Source organism: Paroedura picta, chromosome 16 (genome assembly GCF_049243985.1).
Source record: "Paroedura picta isolate Pp20150507F chromosome 16, Ppicta_v3.0, whole genome shotgun sequence".
In the NCBI taxonomy this organism is placed as follows: Eukaryota; Metazoa; Chordata; class Lepidosauria; order Squamata; family Gekkonidae; genus Paroedura; species Paroedura picta.
In genome coordinates, this window is record NC_135384.1 from 30,979,126 (window position 1) to 30,994,529 (window position 15,404).

General features: G+C 44.8%; 1 protein-coding gene across 12 annotated transcripts in view; it reads right to left on the reverse strand.

Annotated features, from left to right (window-relative positions):
- The window catches only part of LOC143826675 (zinc finger matrin-type protein 4-like), a 28,769-nt gene extending 13,383 nt beyond the window's left edge, over positions 1-15,386 (reverse strand). For 3 of the 12 annotated variants that reach the window (XR_013227088.1, XM_077315550.1, XM_077315553.1), the window contains exons 1-6: positions 15,139-15,381; positions 13,237-13,343; positions 9,630-9,734; positions 9,215-9,398; positions 8,247-8,507; positions 5,838-5,934 (exon numbers count right to left, since the gene is read on the reverse strand). Coding sequence is in view for 8 of the 12 variants with exons in the window: in XM_077315550.1 (XP_077171665.1) it covers positions 5,838-5,934; positions 8,247-8,507; positions 9,215-9,398; positions 9,630-9,734; positions 13,237-13,343; positions 15,139-15,301 (917 nt within the window). In the remaining 4 variants the exon portion in view is untranslated. Of the gene's footprint in view, positions 1-5,837; positions 5,935-8,246; positions 8,508-9,214; positions 9,399-9,629; positions 9,735-13,236; positions 13,344-14,680; positions 14,827-15,138 lie in introns of all 12 variants that reach the window. The other 9 variants (XR_013227089.1, XM_077315554.1, XM_077315555.1 and 6 more) reach the window with 6 other exon arrangements.
- Between the last annotated feature and the right edge of the window lie 18 nt (positions 15,387-15,404).

Sequence of the window (15,404 nt, forward strand, 5' to 3'; positions counted from 1 at the left end):
ATTATCCCTAGATGTAGGACTCCTTTTTGAGGTCAATATAGTTGATGATAAACACATGATCCTAGATGCATAAAACCGTTCAATGTACATCCTCCACCCCCTGAGGGAGGGATGGAAGCCTTATTAAATGTTGCCCAAAAATTGGAAGCTGGACACTCTCTGGGTCTTCAAATGGGATCTCAAGATCTGACAAACCTGCTTTAGGGAAGGCTCTTGCAGAACCAGCTAGTTTGTCCAGGTCATGTGCAACTCCTTTTTGTTATTAAATGGAATTTCTAAGATTCACAGCTCTGTTGGGTGTATTTTATAAAGGACTTCCTGTGGGAAATGACAAGTCTGCATGTTTTTGTTCACAGACTCTTCTTTGTCTGATAATTCACCCTCTTCTTTAGGAAAAGATCTGAGCATTCAGATTCCTCATAACTATCCAAAGGAAGGCTTTGCTCCCTGCTATGTCTATAGTATAATAACCTAGTGTCCATCATGGAGGGGGAGAGAGAGAGAGAGAGAGAGAGAAGGAGAGAGAAAGAGAGGGAGGGAGGGAGGGAGGGAGAGAGGGAGAGAGAGAGAGAGAGATATCCTATGGAATACACCAGTGGAGGGAGTGTGCCTACCATATCTAGTGGTAGACTTAATAGAATAATTATTTAGGTGAAGAATAGCCTCATAAATGGCTCCTCTCATTTCATTTTGCATTTCCCCACCCTTAATCCATGCTAGTAGATTAGCCCAGGGATTAGGAAAGGTCACAAGCAGGAATTCCTGCCAGGAACTCCATTTGGGAGCCATATGCAGAGACTTGGACAGGGGAATGGGGAGCTCCAGACAAAAAACTATACTGTACTGAGGCACGAACGGAGGAAGTCCCACACTGCAATTTCCCACCGGGGAGGGGGGAATAATGAATAAACAACCCTGTCCTGGGGCTTCTAGTAAGGATTCTTATTAAGATCCAGGAGTTTTGCATAGGGCTGTTTGAACAGCTAAGATGCTGGCTTGCCCTGCCCAGCCAATCTGGTAAGCTCCTAGAGTCCGCATGGTGGGCTTGAAGAATTCCAATGCAGAAGCAAGTGACACCCCTGCACAGAGATCAACTGGGGGAGCTCCCAGCCCAAAGCTGGAGATCCCCCCCCCCAAGGAGTGAAAGAGCTGGGAGGGGGGAAACTCTTAGCTCTGCAGATGACTCCTCTTTTTTCTGCTACCAAAAGACACTCAGCTTGGGGGCGAACGATGTCCATCCCTCTCCCTTGTTGATCTCCCAGCAAGAGAAATTAAATAGAAAAATGGGAAAAAATATTGAAAAATATAGAAAACCGAGAAATACTGGCGCTCTAAAGGAATGCTATCAATGTCAGTCTGCCTTAAGGCAGGGCCAAAGTCTGGGGATTGCCTGAGAGACAAGCTCCTCCCCTTCCAAAAATTGCACAAAGATTGGCAACCCTGCCTACCAATAGAGGACAGCTTCTCCCAGAAGCAGAGCCTGTCTCACCCCCAGACTACCAGAGAAGCATATTATTATTATTATTATTATTATTAGACTTTTATCCTGCCACTCCCAGAAGGCTCATGGCGGGTTACATTCAATAAAAATCCCAATAAAATACCCCTAAAAATACAACAATACCCTGACAAAAACCAACATCCAAGACATATGCAGTGACATAACACAATGAAAATACCCCCCCTAAAAACCAACTCTGGGGGTGGTATGACACTGGCATGACACTCCGGGGGTGGCGTGACATATCTGACACTGACTCAGTTCCACAGGCTGAGGTTTTGTGGTTCATATTAGCTGCTAGAGTCTCACCCCAAAGGAAGCCTGATGTCTTAATAAACAATCACAGAAAGCGTATTTGCTGAGGTTTGGACAGTATGTGCACTTCACCTAAGTAGATCAAGCATAAGTCATGGCCCTCCAAGGGCAACAAACTTTACCCTCTGGAAATATTAAGTTCTCCCCCTACAGCTCCAGATTACTTTTTAAAAATTAAAAACAGAAGTCCCAGTTGCTTCTGCTGCAGCGGCGAGTTATGTCAGAAGGCATTCTCACCCCACATTTTGTGGTACGCAGAGACAGGGAACTAAAGCTCCCTTTGGGAGGAGGGGCGGTAGCAGCAACTCCCTTTCAGGGGCCTTTTAGAAAGTTCAGAGAGTGACCATTGCACAGACAAGACTAACAGACAGGACCACACCAAAGTCCCTCCCCACCCCCCAAAAAAACCACTTGCGGAACTCATTTGTTTTCTGCCTTCAGATGCTATCATTAGTAAGGAACCTTTTCTAGGGTCCAAGTCAAGAGATTATATGGATTTTGCAAAAAATGCGACAAACATTTGAATTCATTTTGTTTGCTATACCTGTTTCTCTTGTTGTTGCTGAGCTGAACACCTCAGTCAATTCCCTTGACAATTTGCTCACAATTCAAAACAAGCAGCATGTTGCCAAGTTCACCAGCTGCACAGTGATACTATTCAGTCAGGCAGCTGGCTGGGTCACCTGCACTCAGGCCTTCTGCTTCATTTGGACGTGTGACACAACAGGCTGTGGGCCACTTAAAACCAACCCATTCAAGTGCCTGTGCCACTCCTGTGGCTCAGCAGATTATGATGCTGCGTGTTCAGAGCTGACTGCAACATAACTACAGTTTTCCAGTGCAAGACTAAATAAAGGCAGTGAATAGAAACAAACACGAATTTGCTTGGCTTTGGGAATCAGACAGGGATAAAAAACAGACAAGGCTGGAGCAAGAGAGAAACATCATGCAGCTTCCCCCAGCAAAACATTATAACACTGTTTGAATCCAACAAAGCTTTATTCAATTGAATGTTAGTGAATAAAATTTTGTTGGTCTTAAAGTTGCCACTGGACTCAAACTTTGCCCTGCTGCTTCAAATCAATAGGGCTACACAAAAAAACATTATGTTTAGGATACTCTGGACACCACAGTGACTCTTTAGCAAAGGACTGACTAAAATGTCTAATTAGTGGTGCTGAAATTCACAGGCATGGCTAGTTATTCTTTTTTTCTGTGAACAAGTTATTACTCATATCAATTTTGTATTAGAATGTTCACTTGGTTTTGAGGATGCTTAAGTCCTTTTAATCTATCTGCCTGTCTCTTGAAGACTAATTGTCAACAAAAATTGACTCTCTGAGCCCTTACTAAAAGACTTGCATTAAAATATTTGAAAGATAAAAGCCCATCTATGGTAAATTAGTGAGCTGAAGATCTTAGTATATCAATATTTGAATGCATGTCATATAGATGGAAATTGTATATGGAGTAATTTTAGAATGATATTTGTAAACAATTTATAGAAACTTATGTGTAAATCCACCACTGCTGTTATATTTTTGTCTTTACTTCATAAGTATCTCCTACCCAAAATCCTTTTTAGTTGTTGGATGTTAAATTCCCACCCACCCCTGTTCTTTTTTTCTGGTTTTCTTTAAAAAATGAAATTAAAAATATAATACAATACAACACAATGCACCCCAACAGAATCAAGGCAAAAGCACACTACTTTTTTGTCGGTATTTTCCCCGTCAGATGTGGTGGTAGTAATGAGGGGAAAGGCCAAGGTAAAGTATTTTGTCTAGATATGTTGCACATGGATTTAGTCAGGCAAAACAAAAAGCTATATTGAAACACTGCTGGTTAAAACTGAGTTGAAACATTTTTAGCACACATCAAAAATGATGTTTTAACCCATCTAACCCAGGCTTATGGAGGTGCGGAGTGGTAAGGCAGCGACATGCTGTCTGCCCATGAGGTTGGGAGTTCGATCCCAGCAGCCGGCTCAAGATTGACTCAGCCTTCCATCCTTCTGAGGTCGGTAAAATGAATACCCAGCTTGCTGGGGGGTAAATGGTAATGACTGGGGAAGGCACTGGCAAACCACCCCGTATTGAGTCTGCCATGAAAACACTGAGGGCGTCACCCCGAGGGTCAGACATGACCCAGTGCTTGCACAGGGGATACCTTTACCTTTATGGAGGCAAAGATCCAGAAGTTTGAGGAGATTGTGTCCATGTCTGAGAGATAGTTTCAAAGAGGAGATGCTGGTAAAGGGAACCCTCCAAAATATCATACTGAGCTTCCTGAATAAAGTTACAACTGAGCACACTGTTGTAACTTGGTCAGCCATGAGAATGTTTTACAATTAGATCTGAAGATCAGCATTACTGCTCTAATTATCTCAAAGCCTCAGATTTGGCAACCAATGAGAAGCCCATGGAGCGTGTTGCTGGTCTAGATTTCTGAAGGCAAATTTATTCTTATCCTGGCTTCAAATCTCAGAGGGAAGGATCACAGCCAAACAGTAAGAGCAGCAGGTATATATTTGGAGCTGCATTCTACAAATTGCTTGGGAGAAAAAATTGCTGTTTTGCCAACTGAAGTATTTCCTGTTCCCAGGAGGAAAGCCATGCCACGTTGGATGTGAAGGTCATAAGTCTGGTGGTGCAGACTATCAAAATCATCCAACTTTTTACCTTCTGTGTGTGATGACTTGGCAACCTTTGCCCAAAGATGCCTCTAGAGGCAAGTCCAGACTAGGTGGTGGACAAAGGAAATCATAGCCTTCAGGTTGAATTCTATGCGGGCCTTCAAGCTGCCTTGACCTGAGGGGCAGGTGGATTGTTTGATCCATGTTTCCTTTCAACATCGATCAAGGCAGAGAATATAGGACACTCAACAGTAGCACAAGATGCAGACTGAATGAACCACAACCACAGTCATGAACTGGTGATTATGAGCTGGAGCCTATCTGGGGACCTGAAGGCTTTTGAAGGCTTTCATCCTTGGACCATAGAGGAAGAGCTGGGTTTTTGTACTCTGCTTTTCACTACTCCAAATCAAAATGGCTTACAATTGCCTTCCCTTCTTCTCCCCACAACAATATCCTGTGAGAGAGTTGAGGTTGAGAAAAGTCCGAGAGAACTGTGACTGGCACAAGGTCACCCAGCTGGCTGCAGGTGAGGAGGAATAGGGAATCATGCCCAGCCAATCAGTTTAGGGACCACTGCTTTTAACCACCATACCAAGCTGACTCTAAAAAGTCTAAAATCAAACTAAAATCTTCAGAGGGAGATAATTTGGGGGGATGACACCATAAATGTTTGGAGTTGAGTCTGATGCCTGTTCAGCTTTCAGGATGCAGCAGTTGAAAATTCTCTGAAGATCTTGAAAAGGCTGAAGATGGCTTTTGGGCAGGGGTTTGAAAGGGATCAGGTCAACTCTATCTGCTTTCAAACCTAAGAGAAATCTATTGACAACAGTATCCTAAGAAAAACTTTTGAAAATTTGAGGAGTGACAGAAACCTCAGAGAAGTCTCCAAGTGACCTTGTTTGTGTGGCAGGTTATAGGAACCTGAGCAGGATAGCACAACTCCTCTCTCTCAGCACATGCCGAATCAGGAGCTGTGTTACTGGAGATATCCTCTTACCCCAAAAAAGCTAGCTCTAGGAGTTTATAAATCATTACTCCTCAGTGTAATGAGGAATGTGCAAAGAAACTTTTTTATTCTAAATGCTTTTGGGGAAAACACATATTTTCAAAGTTTGAGTGTCCTGCTTGCAATCGGCAAATAAACTGCAATACAAATAGAGGGCCCCAATCGGAGTCTCATTCATTTCCCATGTTTTGTAACATATCTGGAGTAGGAACGAATCCTTAACATAAATTCTGTGGAGAGTAAATTTACAACTCAAACTGGATAAACTAACAAAATCCAGATCAATTTAACAGAAAATCTCTGGATATCACCTTCACAGCACAAGGTGTGCAGCTCTAGATGCAGAACCAGAAGGTAAATGTTGGAAAGATACTTACTTCATTTGATGCTTATTTCCGTTCATGTGAGACTGGTACATTTCTATGGATGTTAGGTTGATGTTACATATGGGGCAAATATAGTTGACAGACCCAACTGCAGGAAGAAGGACAGGTTAAAAAGATATAAGAACAATGACACCTTTCCTCCTCCCAGCCAAAATGTTAATTTAAAAATATTACAAAACAAAAAAAAATTGTTATAATTTTTGTGTTTTCTGATTGTGCATTATAAAAAAATTTTCCCTGCTATTTGTCTGGCACGCTGCATAAGCATTCAGTAATTACCTTTAAAATTGTCAAATAAATTACCAGTTGCCCAGCCTTTAAATTATAATTTTAACTATAATTGTCTTCAGGGGAATAATTTTACATTTTTTAAATTCTTGTGTTTGGTTGTGGCTCTTTTCTGTTTTATTATTGCTTGTCTTATTTTACTACTGCTTCTTATTGCTATTTAATTAATCTTATTTTATGTTTTTATTTATTTGTAGCTCTGCAAGTGAGAATCTTCCGGTCGTTCCCGGCCCTAGGGAAGCACGCCTAGCCTCGACCAGGGCCAGGGCCTTTTCGGTCCTATCCCCCACCAGGTGGAATGAGCTCCCGGGAGAGTGGGCCCTTTCAACGTTCCGCAGGGCCTGCAAGACGGAGCTCTTCTGCCAGGTTGAGGCTGGGGCTGCTGTGGTACATCGACAGCTCTCCCCTGGGCTTCTTATTGAACACCGTTGACCTCCTTCTCCTCCGCCTCCCCTTTTTAGGAAGGGGGGTAAGGAAGGGGATTTTATTATTGCGCTGCCATGCTGTGATAGTTTTTAAGTCTTTTAATGGGGTTTTAAGACACCGTAACCGGCCATGAGCTATTTGGGAGTGGCGGGAAATAAATTGAAATAACAATAACAATAACAATAACAATAACAATAATAATAATAATAATATCTTGACAGCTCATTTACTATCTTTATCCATGGTTCTTCTATATATTTGTGAAACAGCCTAGGGGGTGGAATGTGTCCGGCTGTCCAAGTTGGAATAGGGCCAATCAGGGTGCAGCCGGCTGCACCCTGATTAGCCCTGCCCCTGCAGCTCCTGCCCTCCATCTCTGGACTCTAGCCTCTTTGCTCTCAGACGTGCCTCAGTGCCTGAGCCAGCAGCAGGTAAGGGGAGAGGGCCCTTGGCAAAAGGTCATGGTGGAGGGCCTGCTAAACAGGCAGTCTGCTCTTCAGGGCCTGTTAACAAGAGCCTCTTGCCCTGCTAGGCTGGGTCTGCTAATGAGGGCCTCCCGGCCTGCTGACTGCCTGCTAAGGAGCTCTGTCCTGGCCCTGCTAACGAACTGGCCAGCCCCCACCTGTCCCATTTGATCCCGCTGCGAGCTGTGGCTCAAAGCCACCTTAAGCTGCCTGGCCAGGGGCCAGAACCCTTTCAAGGCCCATTGTTAGGAATGGGCTTTGAACTAGTCATGGTATAAAGTTTTAAAAATAAATAACACAGCCACAGGCAGATTATTCAGTTTTTACTTCCTTGAAAGTGTACAAGATGATGAGTGCTAAAATAAGCAATCGGGAGATTCATGTCATTTATCTCTTACTGGAATGACACCTTCAGAATAGAAATGGGAAAGTACATTACTGGAATGTTTACTTGAATAAAATAAAAACACATATTAAAGTGGAAAAGAGCTAGAGTCCAGTAGCACCTTATCCTAAAGACTAATACATTTATGACCTTATTCACATACAACTGGAATGTGAGAGCATCTGTCCTCATATCTTGGTGTGTGCAGTAATTTCAGATGCTGAATGACAATAGCTGGTGTTATTGGATTAGGTGTGACATGCAGGGCATAGTAGGCATGAAGAAATCAGCATTGTTAACAAGACAGGAAACCCAGGTCTCAATTTAGTCCAGGAGAATGCACTATCTTGAGTTTGCAGTCCAGTTGCACTCCAGCAGTCTAATTCCTTTGTAAATAAACTGCAACTCTTAGGCCAGCAGATGAATGTCCTGAAAAGTTAAAGTGTTCACTCACTGGCATTTTAATGTTGGGATTTCTAATGTTAAGACTGCTGTTCATTAATTCTCTGTTCAGGGACTGGCCTGTTTTTCCAAAAGAAAAGGACAAAATGGACTCACATTCTAGCTGTAACCTGTGACTCAGGAAAACTCATATCCTGCCACAGATTTTGTTAGTCTTTAAGGTGCTACTAAACTTTTGGTAACATGACAACAGATCTTGACCTATCACACACCAGAGCACCAAGGGAACAGTTAGACTGTCCCCATGTGTTTGTTTTATATGTGCAAAGAAGAAGTCAAACATGCAGATCAGTGCAACGACTACATCCCATGTCTCTGAGCCAAGCTCAGTTGATGATACCATGTGGAACAAGTAGCCCCAGACTGCTCACTTACCACTGGCCTTGGATTCCCCAGGGATAGCCTCAGGTCCTATCTCAGCCAACAGTTTCTTACGTGCTTCATTTCGCTTGTGCTTCTTGCCAACATAGTGCTGATGGGCCATGAGTGGATTGTTGAAGGACACAAAGCAAAGCCTGCAGTGTTTCACTGAAGTATCTAAGTTGGAAGGAGCACTAGAGGAGACAGATGGGTCTTCAACGTCTTGTGAAACTTTCTCAGAACCCAACTCCGGAACAGCTGATGTTAAAGACAGACCTGAGACAAAGAACAAAGTCAAGAGGAGTTTCTTTCATGTATTTCATCACTGAAACAGATGAAATAAAAAGGTATAGAACAGCAGAGAACGGAATCTGTGTGACTCTACAGTTTCATGAAGATTGCACTTGGAATACTGTCCCTTTTCATAGTCATCCCCTTTGGTTACTATTTTTACTGATAAATCTGAATAGGATCAAAAGCCAAGCCCTAGGAGCAAGGCTGGTAAACGACACTAATCACTGGTCCATCCAAACATTATATGTTAAAGGGTATATAAAGGATCATCAGTAGGAAGATAAGCCACTAGTCTGATTCCTTGAAAATCAATACTCCATTGCTCACCAGGATGCAGTTTCACTGCTTGGATCCAAAAGAGGAACAATAAGTTACAGGCGGAACTCAGGACATATAACCCACTGCATCTTTACCAGAAGAGCCTCTTGTGGCGCACAGTGGTAAGGCAGCCATCTGAAAGCTTTGCCCATGAGGCCGGGAGTTCAATCCCAGCAGCCGGCTCAAGGTTGACTCAGCCTTCCATCCTTCCGAGGTCGGTAAAATGAGTACCCAGCTTGCTGGGGGGTAAACGGTAATGATTGGGGAAGGCACTGGCAAACCACCCCGTATTGAGTCTGCCATGAAAACGCTAGAGGGCGTCACCCCAAGGGTCAGACATGACTCGGTGCTTGCACAGGGGATACCTTTACCTTTATCTTTACCAGGTTCTGGCTGAGTGCTTGGAGTCGAGTGCTGATGAGCCTGGTCTACTGAGAACTGCCTTAGTTTCTTGGCATGGATCTTCCCCAGGTAGTGTGACTGAGCAACAACAGGCGACGTGAAGATCATGTTGCAGAGCCTGCAGTATGTGTTTTTGTCCACATTCGGGTCTGTCTGAAACCAAAGCATAAAGTTGTTTAATCATATAGTGATTATCTGGTGTACTGTTCCCTGGTTTCCTTGATATTCTCTCAAATAATAGAATAAAAGAAAACGATTTTAAGGTTGGTTTAAAAAATTGTGGCTCCTCTGTTGCGTAGGGTGTACTCTGAATCTGAAAAGCCATGGAAGTACTTCTTAATCATTAACTATAATACAATTTCTAGTGTGAAAGGGCAACATCACCTGGAAATTCACAAACTGCTTCTTCTGTTTCTTGGGTTCCTGTCCTTCCTCTTGTTCACTGTACATTTGTAAATAAAGTCGAACTTTCTGAGCATGCCGTTTCCCCTGGAAAATACAGATATTAGCATTTTATCAGGATGTCTTAAGTTTCTGCTTGGCCACTTATTGTAAGCTTTTCAATTAATCAAAATTCTATATCAGGCTTGAGGCCACAAAAATAAAATAACATTGGTGGGGGAACAGGAATCTCAGGTCAGGATCTTGTCAGCATCCTGTGTAAAATGAATCTGAAAGCTTATGCCCTGTTGAAATCAATAGGCTTTGAAGGGTCTAAGTCTACTCAAAAGCCAGTTTGGTGTAGTGGTTAGGAGTGCGGACTTCTAATCTGGTATGCCAGGTTCAATTCTGCACTTCCCCACATGCAGCCAGCTGGGTGACCTTGGGCTCACCACGGCACTGATAAAACTGTTCTGACCAGGCAGGGCTCTCTCAGCCTCACCTACCCCACAGGGTGTCTGTTGTGAGGAGAGGAATGGGAAGGCGACTGTAAGCTGCTTTGAGCCTCCGGGTAGGGAAAAGCGGCATATAAGAACCAACTCTTCTTCTTCTTCAAAATTGAGGCATTACTTATAAATTATTTGTAAACCTGCACTAAACCACATTAATATACATTAAGCTGACTTGGACTGAATCAGACCGTCATTCCATCAAATTCAGTATTGTCTACTCAGACTGCCAGCAATTTTCCAGAGTCTTTCACACCACCTCCTGCCTGGTTCCAGAACTGAAGATGCTGGGGACTGAACCAGGGGTCTTCTGCATACCATGAAGATGTTCCACCGCTGAGCTATGGCCCCTCCTCACCTCTCTCCTGTGAATACTTCCACCGGTAGCTCCAATGGGTAATCTTTCCTTTGATTTTGATTATTATAATAATCAAAATGCTGTTTTACTTTCAGCTGGTTTTGTTTTAATGTTCCTCACTGGGAACATGTCAGGGGCTTAGGCTGGCCTGCTTTCTCATCCTGCTCATTCAGACCCTCTTTCTCCTTTCTTTTTTCTTGGCAAACCATGGAGGGTTGACATCACAGGCAAACCAGGCCAGCTATGGCTTCTGAATGAAAAGGGATATCTAATCATAGATGGTGAGTAGCCATGTTATTGGAAGCAATGGAATGAAGGTTGAGTCCAGTGGCACATTTAAGATCAACCAAATATTATTCTGGGTATAGGGTTTCATGGGTACAAGCAGAAGAAAACTTGCCTGGGCTCAAAAGTTCCAAAGCATTGCCAGTGTGCCAAGCCCTAACTAAACCTAAGCATAAGAGGCAAAGTTTCACAGGAGAGGGACAATTCTGTTTGTACCCATTGCTGAAACGGGATGTACAGAGAGTGCCTATCAGCACAAGCAATGTGTGCCAGTCACTGTACAGTGTGGCCACCGGGTTTCAAAATGGAAGAGATGGTGGGATAGAAATATGAAAACAGATAAAACAAAGATGTAGAAGACAGAAATGACAGGTGATTCAGAAAGTTACTTCTGAAACGTCTTGGAAAGGAGCAGGACTAACAAAATGGTACAGTAATCATTTCTCAGGAAGAATAAGGTAGAAAAAATGAAAGTTAATTGTAATATTATTTTTCAATACTGGTTCTTAGTGTTCTTGTTGTTACATTATGATTATCGTTACGGTTACAATGCATATCCCTTTGTTTTATGTAAACTGCCCTGAGCCTCATGGAAGGGATGGATGGATGGATCTGCATGAATGGTTAAGTGCATGGCAGAAAATCCATAAAAGGTAAGCCATCTTGGTTAAGGCTGGGGCTTAGGTTGACTTTCTACTGTCCCAGGTTAACATAGAATGTGGAAGTCTGTTGTAAAACTGGTGTGACTTGCCAGGGTAGAGCCACGAATGGGTTGGAAGGAGCAGAGCCCACCCACTAGCCTTGGGATTGCCCCCAGGCTGGAAGGAGGAAAAGTTTCCCACTGTAGGAAGAAGAGTTGGTTCTTATATGCCGCTTTTCTCTACCCGAAGGGGCTTACAGTTGTCTTCCCTTTCCTGTCCCCACAACAGACACCCTGTGAGGTGGGTGAGGCTGAGAGAGCCCTGATATCACTGCTTGGTCAGAACAGTTTTATGAGTGCCGTGGCAAGCCCAAGGTCACCCAGCTGGCTGCATGTGGGGAAGTGCAGAATCGAACCCGGCATGCCAGATTAGAAGTCTGCACTCCTAACCACTACACCAAACTGGCTCTCATGAGGCCATTGACCTCCCAGTGCCAAGGGGAGGAAGATAAAGTGACCCCATTGCTGTCAGGGCCCTGAACAGTGGGTGGTCTAGAGGCTGGACCTTGACATAAGGGAAGGGAAGCTGGGAGTCTGGTCCTCTTAGTGGTAGCAATGAATCGCCCAGAGATATGCTTGTGCCTATATATCCCATCCAGAAGATGGCATCTAGCAAGAAAAAGGAGAACAAAGCAAAAGCAGACCTGTTCCATCACACCTCTCATAAGGGCCACAAGGAGGTTAAATCAAGATACTGAAACCAAGATCTTCTGACATGCATATTCCTTAGGTAGCTGCTTGCTCTTACATGTACTGGCGCTGGCTCAGCATAGCCACCTGCAGAAGTACCAAGCAATTATAATGCAACTTTCTATGTGCAAACACTGAAGAAAGATGCACAGGCTCCACTTGTCTTACAGTGCAACTGGTACTTCATGAAGATAGCAAAACACATAAACCCTAGTATGTTGACCATGAGCTAAAGTGTTATACTCAGGAGAGTGAAGCTGCATCTGAACCTCCTACAGAAGCAAATGCTAGCTGCATAGTTAGATATGGGATTGTACAGAAAACCAGTCAACCAGCCAAGCAACATTTAACTTGCAATTAAATTACATCTAAATAAGACAAAACCATTTCTTGGGGTTAATGTCTGTTAATCAATGGCACCTCACTCACAGATAGAGGTGACTTTTTAAATCATGCAGCACAGCATAAATTACAGAACAAGCATTTTATGTGTGACCAAATTATTCTTAAAGCAAAGAGAAAACCAATGTTTCTTTAAGGAGCAAGAGTCTGAGTACACGCTACCTAGCCAGAGTGGAGGCAGAGCCCAGCCTGGTTCATCCTAGGTATGAAATTTCAAACTAATGCTGGAAAGGAGCCAGCAGAGGCAGAGATTAGCTGGATGCAAGGAGCCTGCCTTAAGAGGAGAAGTGAAGAGGGTTCAAAAATGAGCAAGGTCTCCCTGCAAGTTGACTTGCTCCCCCATAATCATAATCAATTAGTAAATAAATAGGCATTACAAAAATGTTCTAAATCTCCAGGGAATGCATCACAAGGGAACCAACCTTGGAATTCGGGTTGTGTGCAGCAGAGTCCAAAGCAGACGTTCCAGGCCAAAGCAGCCACCGGCGCAGCATCGGGGGGGGGGGGGGGGAGATGTGGGCACTGATGCCAGTGCCTCCCCTCCACCGCAGTCCTGGCTGCTTCTGCCGCTGCCGCACACAACCCTACTTGGAATGGTGCCCTCTGCAATTCTGCTCATTTAGAAGACAGGGACTGCAAAATGCTCACCTGTATCCCAAAGCTTACCTCATAGTGTGAAACTCTTTGAGATTCAAACTGCAGGACAGCTCCACACACTTTACAGAAAGTGTCTGTACAAAGTTCTTTTCTAGTTGCCTCATTTAAAGTCTCATCTAAAGGGGATAGGAAAATCAATAGTAGTCCATAAGCACTGGCAGGAAACCCACCTATTTATGAAAGTCATGCTGGAAAACTTAAATGCAAGATGATGAGTGACAGCAGAACCATTTACCTGACAGGAGGCTATTGTATTGACCCCCCCTACCATTTCTTGTGAGGTCTCCTGGCCCTTTAAAGCAAATGCCACCACAGGGTGAACCAGGGTACACTGATATTCCAGAACAAGTGCCTGCCCCTCAGCATAATATTCCTCCTCCTAGAGGGCCAAGGGATCATGGCTGGCTTGCTTTTGAAGAACATGCAGGCCCAGTAACCACAGCTCCACATTAGATGGGTCAGTTTCCTAAGAGGCAGAATATCATATGAGCAGCAACAAGCTAGGAAGACAGAAGCAAATGCTTCATTTGTGCTCAGGAGTAAACCCCACCACACAAACACACACACTTTGTTTCATACCATATAAATGTTCTGCCATGTAAGAAACAATTAAGCTCTAGTGGAGACCCAAAAGAAACTTGCTGGAAGGATGCATCTCTTCTCCAGGTTGACTTCAAGGGCAGACCTAAATCTACTGTGGCATGAACTCAAATGGCCAGTTGAGTTGAGACTAGGTAAGGGGCCATCTTTGGGGCTAATTTTCAGGTGATCACCAACTAAAGCCACCTGAACCACATCTATGCCATCAACCAGCATTTAATCAGGCTGAAAAGGGTCCACAATTATCCAAAAAGGCCTAGAACTGCTCCACCATTGCTTCCTCAATCACCTTATCCTGAAAAGGCAGATTTAGATGGAGGCTTGTAAAAAAAAAAAAAAAGAGCTGCAAAAGTATCATAGATAATACTGCAGTTTTTCAAGTACATCTTCTAACAGCATTCTTATGCATAAATCCCTATTTTGAAATTAGGAAGCAAAAAAAATCCAAAATAAAAAGGCGTCTAATTGAATCATAGCATCATAGAATCCTAGAGTTGGAAGGGGCCATACAGGCCATCTAGTCCAACCCCCTGCTCAACGCAGGATTGGCTCTGCGGTCTAATTGGCTCTGCGGTCTAAGCTGTCAAAGAGCTGCTGCTAATCAAGAGGGTCAGGACTCACAATGAAAGGGGATGAATTTTAGGTGCTTTTCAGATTTTTCTACTTGCTTGCTAAAGGGTTTTCTTTAATCTGTGTATTTCTTTAAGATTAAAAATGGCACTCAAGGTTACTTTTCGCAGCTAGGCAGGTCCTCCTCTAAGAAGAGAAGGTAATTGGATGGTTCTTGAAGACATCCAGACTTGGGAAGTTGACAATGGATTTGTCAGCAATCCGTTATATTTACAGTGCTCACCAAATGCCTACAGGATCCGGTTTTCAGCGAGCAATACCCAGCAGAAGAGTTAAATTTCTTCACCACCTAAGCACAGCAAAGGTTCAAGCGGGTGGCCGTGGTGGTCTGGCGGAGCAGGACAGTCCCAGGGGAGTCCCGTTAGGCTCCTTGAAGACGAAGCAGGCGTTATCCACCGGAGGAAGTGCGCGTGTGTCCAAAGGCTCATGCCTCGAACAAACCGGCGTCGGTCTGAAAGATGCCCCCGGACTCGGCATCCAGCACCGCACCGCACCGCACCGCCGTCCCCTGCGACACCTTCCCCACCCCACCCCCCATTCCCGCAGGTACGCGTGCCTCGCTGGAGGAGGCCTCTGCGGGGGGCCGCCGCGAACACCTCTCCGCCCGCACCCCGACGCCGGGCCCTCCGAGCGGCGCGGAGGACGACGGAGGCGCCGGCGGGGCCCAGAGGCCGGACTCACCTGCTCGTCGGCCGCCGGGCGAGGGCCCTGGGGGGGGAGGCGGCACGCCCGCGGGCCCGCCTGCCCTCTCCCGCCCCGCGGCGGCGGCCCCCGCAGCAGCAGCAGCAGTAGAAGCAGCAGCAGCAGTAGAAGCAGCAGCCGGCGGCGCCGCCGCCGCCGCCATGACTCCCAGCCCAAGCCCGCCTGAGGCGCTGCGGCGACGGCTCCCGTCCCGGAACAGGAACCGCCGGAGCGGAGGGCGCGGCTGGCTTGGCTGCTGATTGGGC